The following is a 13,498-nucleotide window of genomic DNA, read 5'->3' on the forward strand; positions in this document are numbered from 1 at the left end:
TTCTACAACCTGATTTATGTTTTAGGCAAATGATCATGACCCCAAAGAGTTTTATTTGTTCCTGTATTCACTGTCAGCTCCCTATCCCCCAAGAGAATCTAAATTTAAAGAAAACAGATATGGTCATTTTTATCACTTTACTCAGTACCTAGAAGGCCATGTGGCACATAGTAAGTATGCAATGAGTATTTGTTGATGAATGAATGATACATGGTATTGCTAGATTAGAATATTTCATAGTTTTGCTGGGCATGGTGGTGCACGTCTGTAATCCTAGTGGCTTGGGAGGCTGAGGCAGGAAGATCATGAGTTCAAAGCCAGCCTCAGAAACTTATCAAGGCCCTGAGCAACTCAGTGAGATCCTGTCTCGAAATAAAATACAGAATAGGACTGGGGATGTGGCTCGGTGGTTCAGTGCCCCTGAGTTCAATCGCTGGTATCCCCCCAAAAAATTTCATAGTTTTTAATACTCTAGAATATCCGAATTCCATCTTATAGGTTTTAATTGTATGTTCTACATTTAACTCATGCCATTTTTGTTTAAACATTTGAGTTTTCATTGAGTGTTTTTTGCTATTAACTATAAGAAGTAATTCTAACTGATCATATAAATTATTTAATAAAGTATACTTAATTTCTTAGTATGCAGCGACAATGATAACTATAATAATAACTATCAAATTTGAAGCATTTGCTTTGTGCCTGTCAGAGTGTTTGGAACTTCTGTTTCATATTTTAAACTTTTCTGAAAGGGAGGTGTTCTGGTACTGAATTCACAAATGAGGGGGTTGAAGCTCAGGGTGCTTATGTAACTCACCTGAGGTTATGCACCTGGTAAGATGCCAAACCAGGTTTTGAAACCAAGGGTCTGGTTCCACAATAATTTTGCTCTCTCATGAGGCCTCAAACCAATAAACATCTATTAATATCTCACATAGATTAATTTGATTAGACTATGCATTTTTGTTATTGCATAAAAATAGTAGCTGTCTTTACAGCTACACATCATTAGTGCCCACACTGACCTAGGCAACTTACTTACACATAAGTATCAGCATTCAGTACATAAAGTCAAGTTAGGAAGTACAATAATGTAAACAGTAAAATAGAACACTGTGTTGACTACTGAGTTTCCCAAAGCCACACTAAAATGCCACTTTATACATTCAACTTGAGGCTTTACCTCCAAGTCCATGGTATATACAAGCTTCCCCGGTCCTAAATCAAAGTTATTTTTTTTTATTCTATGGTTTTAATAGATATGCATATAAACTCAGTTCTTTTTGTGCATATTAAAGGCTACCTGTTAAAATACTTAATATTTCCAAAATCTAAGAAATCCCTTAAGCTACCAAGTTAACACAGCTATTGAATACATTTTAAATAGTCTGCTCTAGAAAAATTTGTCATAGTTTCAACCTGAATTTGCAACAGCTAGAAACAGTTAATGTGATCAGCTAATTTTAATCCTCAAAACTATATAATTTCAAAAGAATGAAGTTTTAAACTGGGATTGTCAATATTGACATTGTGAACCACAATACATTCAATTAATAAAGATTTTAAGACTTTTATAGAAAATAGAGCAAAATTTGAAGAAAAATTGATTAAATTTAATTAAAAATAAATCTTTACTATTAAACTCAGATACAGAAGCACAATTTTAAGCAATGTTGCATTTCTTTCCATTATTTCTTTGCTTTATTTGGTTTATTTTACCTTCATCTCTTCAACTGCTGTCTGTAATTCATCTGGAGTTTTATATTCAAAATCTCTCTCTAGATATTCTTCTTCAGCTTGAGTCATCCATTCATGCATCTCTGATAGATCTTTCTGGAGACTTACAGTTTTATCCAAACCTCCTTTTAATGCTTCCTTTCTGGCATAGACCTTTCATAAAATAAATAAGCAAAACATGAATACTGACAATGACAATACATTATTATTACCATGTTATTGAACACTATGTAAATAACAAAGATTTGATAGTAAAGATTAAATGACAGGATTATATTCAAAAGAAAAATAACCTATGGGGATCAGATATGCTTAATCTCATGTGTGAAAATATAATAGTCATTTACATGGTATACATAATAAAATTACCAGTTTGCCCTATTTACAATAAGTTAGCTTTTGTCTTAGGCAATTCTTTTCTGTGAGTAGAGAAAAATAAAATATTTTAGTTATTATGTTTCAGTTGTAAATTAGTTTTGTTGGTACAGGTAGAACTAATTGATCACTTTGTTTTTTGATACTACTTTTATGATTTTAAATATCTTAGGTAATTAAAAATGAAATAAGTAGACAATTCTTATAAATTAAAACAAAAAATGGAAAATTCATAAGAGATAATTCAGAAATAATTATGACTGTGTAAAACATTTTCTAATATCATTTATATGTCAGTAATCACAAGTTAAAATTAATTATTGTATTTTCATAAGTAAAATAGACCCCCCTAAAAAAATAATGAAGATGCTCAGTTTTACATGGATATGGGGAAATAAAAGTTTTCATACCTGTTGAGGGAAATACCCAACCTTTCATATTAAGCTGGTAAAATACATTTAAAATATTAATGTTCATAATGTATATTCATGCCATAAAAATAAAAAATATTTTATTAAAAAAGAGAAAAAAAATAATGTTCTTAGACCCTAGTCTACTCTGCCACTTTTAAGAGTGAATCATATCAAATTGTACAGAGTTGCATGCACATTGTTTAATTCAGCTGTGAAGAAAACAGAATTTTGGGAATAAATTCAAATTTGCTTTCATGTGGGATTAACTAAATATACATACCATGGGATACCATATATCACCAATTTCTGTATTGAAATAAAATGCTACACTATGTATTGTTATATTTAAAAAACAAGCTGCTAAATAATATGTGCAGTCACATAGAATGTCTGCTTTTTGAAACCTCAACATTTCTGAAATATTAAGAATTTTTACCATGGAATTTATTACTCTTTAACCAGAAAAACAGCAAAACATAAATCATCTAAAACAAAATCATATATGCCACTGGCTTGCTACAAAGTACTGTGTAGTATTATAGTAATTATATGTAGTGCTTCACTCAAACAAATGTAAATCTATTCAAACAATATAATTCCTTTCTCTGAAATTAAACAAGGTTCTATATTTTAACTAACAGTTCTAATAGTAAAGTTTTAATATATAGTGCATAATTTTAATAAAAGTTTTCATGGTACTTTACCCAATACTAAATATATGTAGAAACACCATTACATTTATTCTCCTTACAATTTATAACCCATCATGTTGAACTTAATTAATATTTCACTTTTGCTTTACTTTTCTAGGTGAATATATAAAATAATTTATTGAAATATAAATAAATGTTCCAGTCTGACACATCAAGAATATGTCTAACCTTTATTCTAGTAAAGGTACAAATACTATTTTGCACAGTTAATGAGTCCATAATAAGCCTAAGTAAACATGCTGTTAAATTTCTACTTAGATACTCTGCTCAGCTATAATCCTTTGAAGCAGCTGGAGAAGCTACAAAAATATTAGAAAGACTAATGGAACTTAGCCCAGACTTGTAGTGCATGTGTGTGTGTGTGTGTGTGTGTGTGTATGCCATGTATATATGGTATGCTATAAAACTACAGGAAAGGGATCAAAAGTGATTTTTTATCATAAGAAAAAAAGGGTATGAAGCCATTGTGAGATGAGAGTACAAGTATATTGGGAAGAACACCAACTTAGGAATCAGAACACCTGGACTCAATGCCCAACAATCTAACATCATTTCTCTATAGCTCAGCTTTATAAGCAGATGGCTTCCAAGGTCTTTTTCCAATTTGACCTTCTACAGTTTTATGAATGGTCAGAGAGAGGAAGATATGCAATGTTTGTTTTCATATGTTACAAAGAATTTCTGTAAAAAGATTTGGTTAAAATTATAATTTTGCTTTATCACATTAGGGACTCCAACATGCTTACATTGACTATCTAATCTATCCTACAGTATCAGCTGATTACACTGTATTCTCCTAATAGATAAAAAGGAATTTCTTTGTTTTATGTTTTATAATTTATAAATCAAACATTTAGTACTACTCTCCACACACTTTCTTTAATCTCTGATCTCAAAGCAAGAAACGACTTTGGTCTTGTCCAAAGTCCATGACTCCTGTTCAGAGCTGATGCTCCTCGGTCAGTGTTCCCCTGTACCTTTCCCTCATATTATCCTGGATTTATAATTTCTTCAATTTGTCTCTCTTGTTTCTTTTAGGTCACCAAATATGTTCACAGACTACACTATGTTCCATCCTACCACAATTTTATACAATTAATAACTTTTAAAGAGAATTTCTCTTTTTCTCTTTACTGACATCTAGAAATTTCCCTAAATATGATTTATCTCTGTCCTCACCAATCCACTATAACTCTTACTAAGAACATCAGAGTTTTCCTAATTCTTGATCTAATATACATCTCCCAAACCATCTCTTACCTTATTTCACTACTCAGAATTTGTTTCTTTTAGCATTTGAGTCTTATGATAATACTTGACTCCTTGAAACCCTTATTTTCTTGATGTTGCAGCTTCCTTGGCCACTTTTTGCACCCATTTTTTTTTTTTTTGGTTATTTTCTTTTCTCAGTTATTCTGTTGGCCTTCTTTTACTTGCTGACATTTAAATATTTCCCAGAGTTCTATGGCTAATCCTCTTCTTGTATCATTCCAATCTCTATTTTTAAGGACTTTTCTTATTCCTTTCTTTCTTACATTTAAAATAGTGTTTCAGATCACTTCTTCCCTACTGCCAACTGTGTATTTATATCTATGTGAATGATATGCACCAGAACTCCATATGTCTATATTTTCTCCCAAATCTGCTCCTATGATTATAGCCCTGATCTACATTCATAATACTGATTGTTAAACATTAATCAGCACAATGCTGATAACTGATTATGCTTTAATTCTTTCCTTCAGAAGTGTTCCCTAGGCCAATACACGGGCTTAGATTCTAGAATACCTTGAAAACTTAAAGTATTGAGTAGAAGAGTGATATCTGACATATTTTGAAACCATCATTCTGGCTGCTATGCTGATAATAGCTACGTGGGAAGGGGCAAAAATGGCAACAGGGAGACTAGTTAGGAATCTACTGCAGTGGTCTAAAAAAGAATGATGAATTCATCTATGGTAAGAGCAGAAGGATGCTGAGAAATTGTTGGAACATGGGATTTGTGAAGTTAGAACGAACAGCATTTGTTGATACATTTTATGTTTGGGTGTGAGAAAAATATAGGGGACAAGAAGACCTCAAGGACTTTGACTTGGGTAACGGGAAGGATGGAGATGCCAGGGAGACTACTCATTTGGCAGGTTGGTTGGTATATCAGGAATTTTAGGAATTTTGTTTCGGTATGTTAGATTTACTCTATATAGTAGGTATATAACTTGTATTTATTGTAATGCATATCTATATTTTGGGTATCCATTATACATATACACACATATATATTTCATTCACATGGATGTATTGGGTGGGAAAATGAATATGCTGTCCTAAAATTCAGGAGAAATGTCCAGAATGTAACAAAAATTGTGGAAGGTACAATTTATGGATTATATCTAAAATTATGAGGTTAGATGAGTTAACCTAGGCAATCAGTGGTAATAGAGAAGTCTGAAGGCTGATCTATGGAATACTTCCACATTTAGTGATCAGCATATTTGTTCATGTTGCTCAGAACAACATATTTCCTCCTTGGGTAATTACTATAGAAAAGGAAAATATACACACTGCAAAATAAAATAAATAGTAATGAGCAGACCAATACATATTCAAACCAGATTCATTTCTATGTAAGAATGTGGAAAATGCTAGGACAGGTTTAGAGAGTAAATCAAACACAAAGTCACAAGAGAGTTACATATTTGAAATTTCTTCATGCCTCTCAATGTCCACTTATATCCCCATTTTCTTTTCCAGTGTTATTTCTACCTAAACAAGAGTGATTCATTCCTAACTGCTTCCACTTGAGCTCCTTCAATTTATACTCTGTATAATGTGAATATATAATTTTTAAATAATCACTTTGAGTGATGCTGCTCTTATATCTAATTAACTTTCAGAGCAGTCGAATGCATTTGACATACAGACTAAATCCTCACTGTGACTTTTAAATAAGCCCCTGATTCCTACTTTCCATCCATTTTCACTTTGCTTGAGCTGCTCTCTTTCCAATGACCTCCTTTGATTTCCTCAAACATGCACAGCCCTCTCTTGCCTCAGAAGTTTCCCTCACTTCACTGTCTATCCAGAATTCCCTTGGTCCACACATCAAGTCATCAGGTTCTTCACTAATCAGTCATCAGCTTTAACGTCTCCTCTTTAGAAAAGACTTTACTAACTCACAATACAAGATATTTTCTCTGCTCCTGTTATTCCCAGAGTATTCTGATTGCTAAGTTCAGACCATTTATAAGCAACAAAATTAGGTATTGCTAGCATCATGTTTTAACTCATTTACCTTACATCTTCGCCACAAACAATAAAGTTTATGAGATAAGTACTGTATTTTATACTATACTTGAATCTGATAATAAATGTCTAATAATCATATACTCAAATAATATAAGCAATGAAGAAAAATTAACAAAATATTTACTTAAGTAAGCTAAATATTTATATGCATTTAATAGTGACTATATATAAAACAATGTAAGTATATATATTTGTGGGATATTTCAATAAAGGTTACTCTTATTTTATAAATAGCTAGAATCTTGATTTTTCTTCATTTGTGTACATAATATTTGGAATTTAAATTAATTTTAAACATTTTATACCTCCAGTTTTATATTACGAGACTTCCAAATATCTTCAAGTATTTCAGATGTTTGGACAATTTGTCTCTAATTATTTATTTATGTTTTGTGAACTCTGACACCTAATAATACATAACAAGGCATCTTTAAACCCAAAAGAACACCATCATTTTGTATGTAGATACTTCTGTGATACATAGATTTATACTTCATATCCATTCTTTTCTCTGGAGCACTGAGTTGGTATCAACGCCCAAGTCTGGCTTTCCTTGTTTTACTGTTATATCTTCCTCTTCACCTTGAGGGCATAATTTCTTCAGTTTAAAACTAGATGATTTTGAGACACAGTAAGAGCATGGGTGGTGTGATATTCCAAGGAGAAGCAGAAACATGTAAAACATTCTAGAATTGGAAAATAAGCTCAGAACATGGCTGGGTTCTATAATATTTTTGTCATCCAGGAAGTTGATATGTTCAAAATACTTCTCTTGAACAAAAAGTTCCTAGTGTGTATTTTAACAGACAGGTCTTGAGCAAAGATGTTTAAGTTAAGATGTTTTTAAAATTACACTTCTATATAAATTGTAAAAATCTTGAGATTTCTGTAATATTGCTGGCCTTTTAAAATTGTTTGCTGTTGTTTTCCCTTTGCTCTAAATAAACTGGAGATATTCTTTCAACTCACCCATTAAGAATATTCTGAAAGCAAAAACCTTTCACACAGGCCTTCCAGGAAAATATCAATGGCACGATCCATTATTTAAGTGATGATTTTTTTTCCTGAACGACCCTTACAGCACTGACTTGCTATATGAGAAGAATGCAAGTTAGCTGATGTAAGGCTATCTTATCTGTGAGTTAATACAACTGTTAAGAATTTGCGGTTATTGTATTAGGTGGTCAACTTGGCTTACTTTTAGTTTTCTAAATTATTCTTCAAATTTAACTTTTACCTTTTGGCATTATTTCTTTTAATTTTGAAAGGTTACTTAGAAATAACCAATGGCCAACCATCTCTAACACATATAAATGAAACCTCTCATTAACTTCAAAAAAATATATTAATTGCCAGGCATAGGGGCACATGCCTGTAATCCCAGCAACTCAAGAGGGTGAGGAAGGAAGATCATAATTTCCAGGCCAGCCTCAGCATATTAGCAAGGACCTAAGCAACTTGGTGAGATCCTGTTTCAAAATAAATATATGTCAAAATACATTTTACTATCATGTATAACTAGTTAGATGAATAAAAAATAGTGAAAAAATAATTTAAAAATAAAAAGGGTTGGGGATATAGTTCAGTGGTAAAGTGCCCCAGGCTGAATCCCAAATACCAAAAGAAAAAAAAGAAAAAAAAAAAAAAAAAGGCATTGATGGATGTTAAAGTAATCACTGATGACTGTAGGTAAAAATTTATCTCTCATACAAGAAGTATCTGATATATACTGCTAATAAATGTAATGTAATGGTTTATTTTCCATAGTTTAATCTTTAAATTTAAATGGATATCTATAATATATACTGGTTTACGAAAAGTAACCCAAATGTGAATCTAGTTATTCTATTTATTTTCATCAATTCTTAATCATTTTTCAATCCTAATTCATTGAAATAAATGTATTAAACAAGCTAAACTTGGAATAATCATAATTATGTACATTTGTACATGCATATGTTTAACTTGTTCAGTTCATTTCTATATCAAATATACATGTGTAACATATTGTTGTTATTCCAATTCTTATTGTACATTTATGCATTAGAGAAAAGATTAAATTAGTATGAGTAAGATATCATTTTTCAATATCACAACTGAGTTCAAGGTCAGTTTAAAACCAAAATAATTTTTTAAAATGTACTATTTAAAATATTTACTACGAAAATATTTCTACATTCTAGAAAGGTTAATTTATTTGAATAAACTCTGCCTTAAATCATCAACACAGCTAGAAAGACCACTTTAAACGAAGATAATGGCAAATGGAGACATTTAAAAATTTAAATTAATTAAATTGAGCCAAACCACAATGAAAGAGACCATCCATACCTGACGACACATGTGATCCCATTGAGTGTTAAGTTCTTTGAGTTCTGTCTCAAGTCTGGATGCAAACTCTGGCTCAGCTTCATTCTTTATCTTTTGCCCACCTTCATTGACACTGTTTAAACTGGGCTGGATCGTCTGAATATCATTGACTAAAAGCTAAGGAAATAATACTATTTAATCTGGCTGAAAAAAATATTACCACATTTTATAAATTCAACATAAATAGGAAAAGTATAATTAAGAATCATGACATTGTATATGATTTTTTCCTTTAAAACATGAAATAAACAGTTCTGTAGATATCTGCATAAAGGTCTTATAAAAAATGTTCAGTATTTTTATGGCATTAATGAAGTAGGGAATTATCTGTGTGCTGCTTATCTAAAAAACAAAGAGAATAAATTTAGTGTTTTGATAGAAAAATGTGTGAAAATAAAGGGTTTCATACATAACTATTTTTGAAAAGATTTTCAGTTTCAAACACAGGATATTGCAGCAATTGTTTATAGTATGATGGGTGTGAAGGTTATTTGTAACCCATATTTACTTTTTTAGCTTGTATTTTTGCAAAGCAAATTCTTTAAAGAGCTATATTATTTTCTTCTTGCTGTATGACAATGGTGTAATGAATATCATTTTATAAAACCATATTGTATAATATTATAGCATAGTGAATTATACATGGAAGGAGTAAGGGTATGAATAACAGTCTGTAATAAGATATAACAAATAGTCAAAGGTTTCTTTAAATTATATGCCATTTTATATTATGATTTTATAAAGTTAGGTTTAAATAAAAGGCAATGCTTTGTTTATTTCTCATTTATCACACCAGAACTTTCATAAAGATGACACTATTGATATTTTAGTCTGTGTAATTATTTGTTGTGAAAGGCCTGGTAGGATGTTTAGCAACTTTCCTGGCCTCTACTTATTAGATGCCAGCCTCAATATCACCCCCACCATGTTCCAACAACCAAAAATTTCTCCAGATATTACTAAACATTCCCTGAGTAAACTACTGATCTAACAGAATATTACCCATATAAAAGTCTTCATACAAAAGGCATCATATAAAAATCTTACTCTGCACTGTTTCAACTGTTTTTTTAGAATTTCTGAATCTCCCAGGGCAGGCCATTCCTCCTTCAGGAAAACATCAACTTCAGCCATCCATTTCTTCAGTGTTTTTATGTGATTCTGGAATAAGAGAACATTTTAAAGCATTAGTGGGTGCTGATTACTTTTAACACAGTTCATTATGATGATATGTCTAAACAAAAGCCCAGAAACAACTCCCATGTTTGAAGGATGTCTCTAAGTAGCTCTTCAGGAAAAGAATATTTTTACTAAGACTGCATTTTTATGGTCTACTCTGTGAGCACTGGTGTATGAAGTCTGCTATTGTTAAAAATAAAAAATTACTACCAAATGTGGTTTTATGATGTTCCTCTCGAGAACATTAAATCATATCCCCCTCTAGAGAAATTTTAAGTTACAAAACAACTCATGATAATACTAACAATGTGCCCTTACAGTACATAAAACAAACTATGAACAATAAACTCAATGTAATAGTGTCTTTATAGCCTCCCTAAACTCGAACTTCCACAAATTGTTTTCTACAGTTGACACTTTAAATAGTCCCTTCAGTTGGGAACTTTCAAACCAAGAGTTTGCCAATTTTAAAGAATAAGTTTTTGCTTTTAATTTCTTATTTGCCTGACCAGTTTGAAGTAATGATGAGGTGAAAAAAATATCTCATCTTTGGTATGTGCAGTGGTGCATGCCTGTAATCCCAGTGGCTCCAGAGGCTGAGGCAGGAGGATAGTGAGTTCAAAGTCAGCCTTAGTAATGCCTTAAACAACTCAAAGAGACCCTACCTCAAAATAAAAAATAAAAAGGGCTGGGGATGTGGCTCAGTGGTTAAGCACCCTGGGTCTAATCCCTAGTACCAAAACAAAACAAAAACCACCTCATCTTTTATCATTTATAAATAGTCAACTACCTCCTAGTTTTCCTCCCTGTTGGCCTTTATTTCTGATGCTTATTTTTGTTATTTTTCAAATATGTCTGTCACTTGTTATTTCTATAGGATTCAACCACACTGTCTAGATGCACTATATTCCCCTTTCTTAACTTCTTTTGAAAAAAAAATATGCTTCACTGAAAGTTTGCCCTTTAATATAATTAGTAATATTATTAAAAACTTTTGACTAAATCTAAAAACTTCACCATTATCACCTTCCTGACATATTCTCAAAGCTAGTTGTGCTTCTCTTCCACATCTACACTGTCTTTGTATTGGTTCCTTCGTTACTGCATTATCACTTTTTGGTATCTGCCTCAGTCTTGCTGCACTGAAATCATTCCTGTACATTGATGCCAGTAATAGTCTCCTCTCCTCTTTTACCTTTTTGTTCCCTTAATAATGTTTTGAAAATGCAAATATAATTACATCTTTCCATCTTTAATATACTGGTAACAACCTTTACTATTATTACTATTGTTGATATTAATCTCATTAGTACTTGGTTAAAATACACTTTCCAAAGAATGGTTTTCCAGAACATTTTTCTAACCATATATTTTATTAATCTTCAAACATATTTATCTACAGTGAGTTGAACATACTACTTCTTTTTCAACTTTCTTTCTGTTTATTAGTTGATTAAATTTTTCAACATATAGTTAAGATAATATGTTCTCAGTTGATGTTCGACTTCTTTCCTACTATTATAATGTTTGATGCAGTGCACCACAGTCTTTGAAGATGGAGGATGGAGTCATAAGCCAAGGAATGCATATAGCTCCTGGCAAAAAAAAAAGTGTGTTTCCATGTATGCTTTATGTATGTATGTGTATATACATGTTTATAAACACAGACATGTAAATATGCATGTTGTGCTTATAGAATATTTTAGGACTGCATAGTACTTTAGATTGGAAATACTATAAATAAATAAGAATTTAGAATGGAAGTTAAATTCAGAAACATCTTAGTCCAGTAGTTTTCTATTATGCCATGATGCTTTCAGTTTCTTTCTTGACATTAATATATTTCACAATTTCCCAACCAAAAGGGACATTTCCCAAAGAACAGTTGGTATTTGAAATTATTAACCTAAAAATATGTTCAAGTCCTACGGGTATTGGTAAAATAATTAATTCTAAAGAGCACCTAAGACGAACTATTAATTACATTTTTTAGGTAGAGTAGGCAAATTACACTCCATTGATAAAGAATTGTGTCTTTTGTTTTATTAATGACTTTAAAGCATTCTGGGGGTCCAATATCAATCTACCTTTAAGTTTAACAATGCACTATTGGGGGAAGATAAGTAAATAAAAATGAACAAAACAATCAGAATTTGAATTACCTGAATTTTTCGAAGCTTATTCATTTGCTCTTCTAGCTTTTGGCAATGTTCTACCAGCTGCAAGGAGAGCTTCTTCCAGCGCCCTTCGATCTCTTCAAATTCTGATTGGTATTTCTGGCTAATTTCAGAGGGGGCTTTCTTTGAAATTTCTTTCACAGTGGTGCTGAGATAATTTAAGCCACTTTCTTGCTCTTTCAGAGAACTTTTCAAAGCCTGAAAATTTAAATAAAAATTATATTTATACTAAATATTTAACAATTGATGAGTTTCTGTTAAATTCAGCATACTTTAAATGAAATCCATGTGAGTAAATGTTCTAATATCTGCTATATCTAGTAATAATTTAAGTTCTTTATAGGAGTAACTTGAATATTATTTAGTGATACTTAAAAATTCATGCCATTTTTATAAATAATATCAAACATGTCCAAATCTTTATTTTACTGAACCAAAGAATTTTATAACATTTAATTACATTAAATCAGGTCTATAAAATAACTGCATTTATGATACACTTAATGGAGCTTAACTTAATTATCCTGAACCCTCAGGAAGACTTATCTCTAACCTCTCTAAAACTATACCTAAATCATATTGATATAAATTAGTAATTGAACATATTACCAGATTAATGGTCTATTAATGCCAGTTAAATCACCATTCATAGTTTTCAAAAGAAGCTATTCTGTTTCAAATTACTGAATTGAAATTCTAGGATAATTTTGAGAAATTTTTATGAAATTTATTTTATATCAAACCTGCCTAACATATGCAATTTCTTATAGGAGGATGTCTACTTTTAGGTTTCCCCTACTCAATATTTATTTAAATGTTACTTTGATTATAAAGCAATAACAGCTCATAATTTAAGAATGAAAAAATATATACAACTAGTAGGGTGTTATATAAATTTTCCATTTTATTCATAACTAAATATTGAGTATTTGACCATGTTATATTCACACACAATTATTCCTTCTCTTATAATGTGACATATATCAATCAAAAATTTGATAAACATATGACTTTTATAATGCATAATACCCTGTGCCTATTTTGTGATACTTGATTTTTTTTTATTTTACCTTTAATTTTGCTTATGTTTACTTTTTTAAACGATACCCCCATGACTGAATTTTTAGACAATATCTGGCATATAAGTATATTCTGAGCTAATGATTTTATTGTGAGATACATCCCATGTCACCAGCTATTTTTTTATGCATATGTTTTAATGGTTTTT

At 31.0% G+C, this 13,498-nt stretch overlaps 1 protein-coding gene across 4 annotated transcripts in view; it reads right to left on the reverse strand.

Annotated features, from left to right (window-relative positions):
- The window catches only part of Dmd (dystrophin), a 2,099,091-nt gene that overhangs the window by 1,337,178 nt on the left and 748,415 nt on the right, over nucleotides 1-13,498 (reverse strand). For all 4 annotated transcript variants that reach the window (XM_047536255.1, XM_047536256.1, XM_047536254.1 and 1 more), the window contains exons 23-26: nucleotides 12,256-12,468; nucleotides 9,962-10,075; nucleotides 8,876-9,031; nucleotides 1,720-1,890 (exon numbers count right to left, since the gene is read on the reverse strand). In XM_047536255.1, coding sequence (XP_047392211.1) covers nucleotides 1,720-1,890; nucleotides 8,876-9,031; nucleotides 9,962-10,075; nucleotides 12,256-12,468 — 654 coding nt within the window. The remainder of the gene's footprint in view (nucleotides 1-1,719; nucleotides 1,891-8,875; nucleotides 9,032-9,961; nucleotides 10,076-12,255; nucleotides 12,469-13,498) is intronic.

This window comes from Sciurus carolinensis, chromosome X, assembly GCF_902686445.1.
Source record: "Sciurus carolinensis chromosome X, mSciCar1.2, whole genome shotgun sequence".
In the NCBI taxonomy this organism is placed as follows: Eukaryota; Metazoa; Chordata; class Mammalia; order Rodentia; family Sciuridae; genus Sciurus; species Sciurus carolinensis.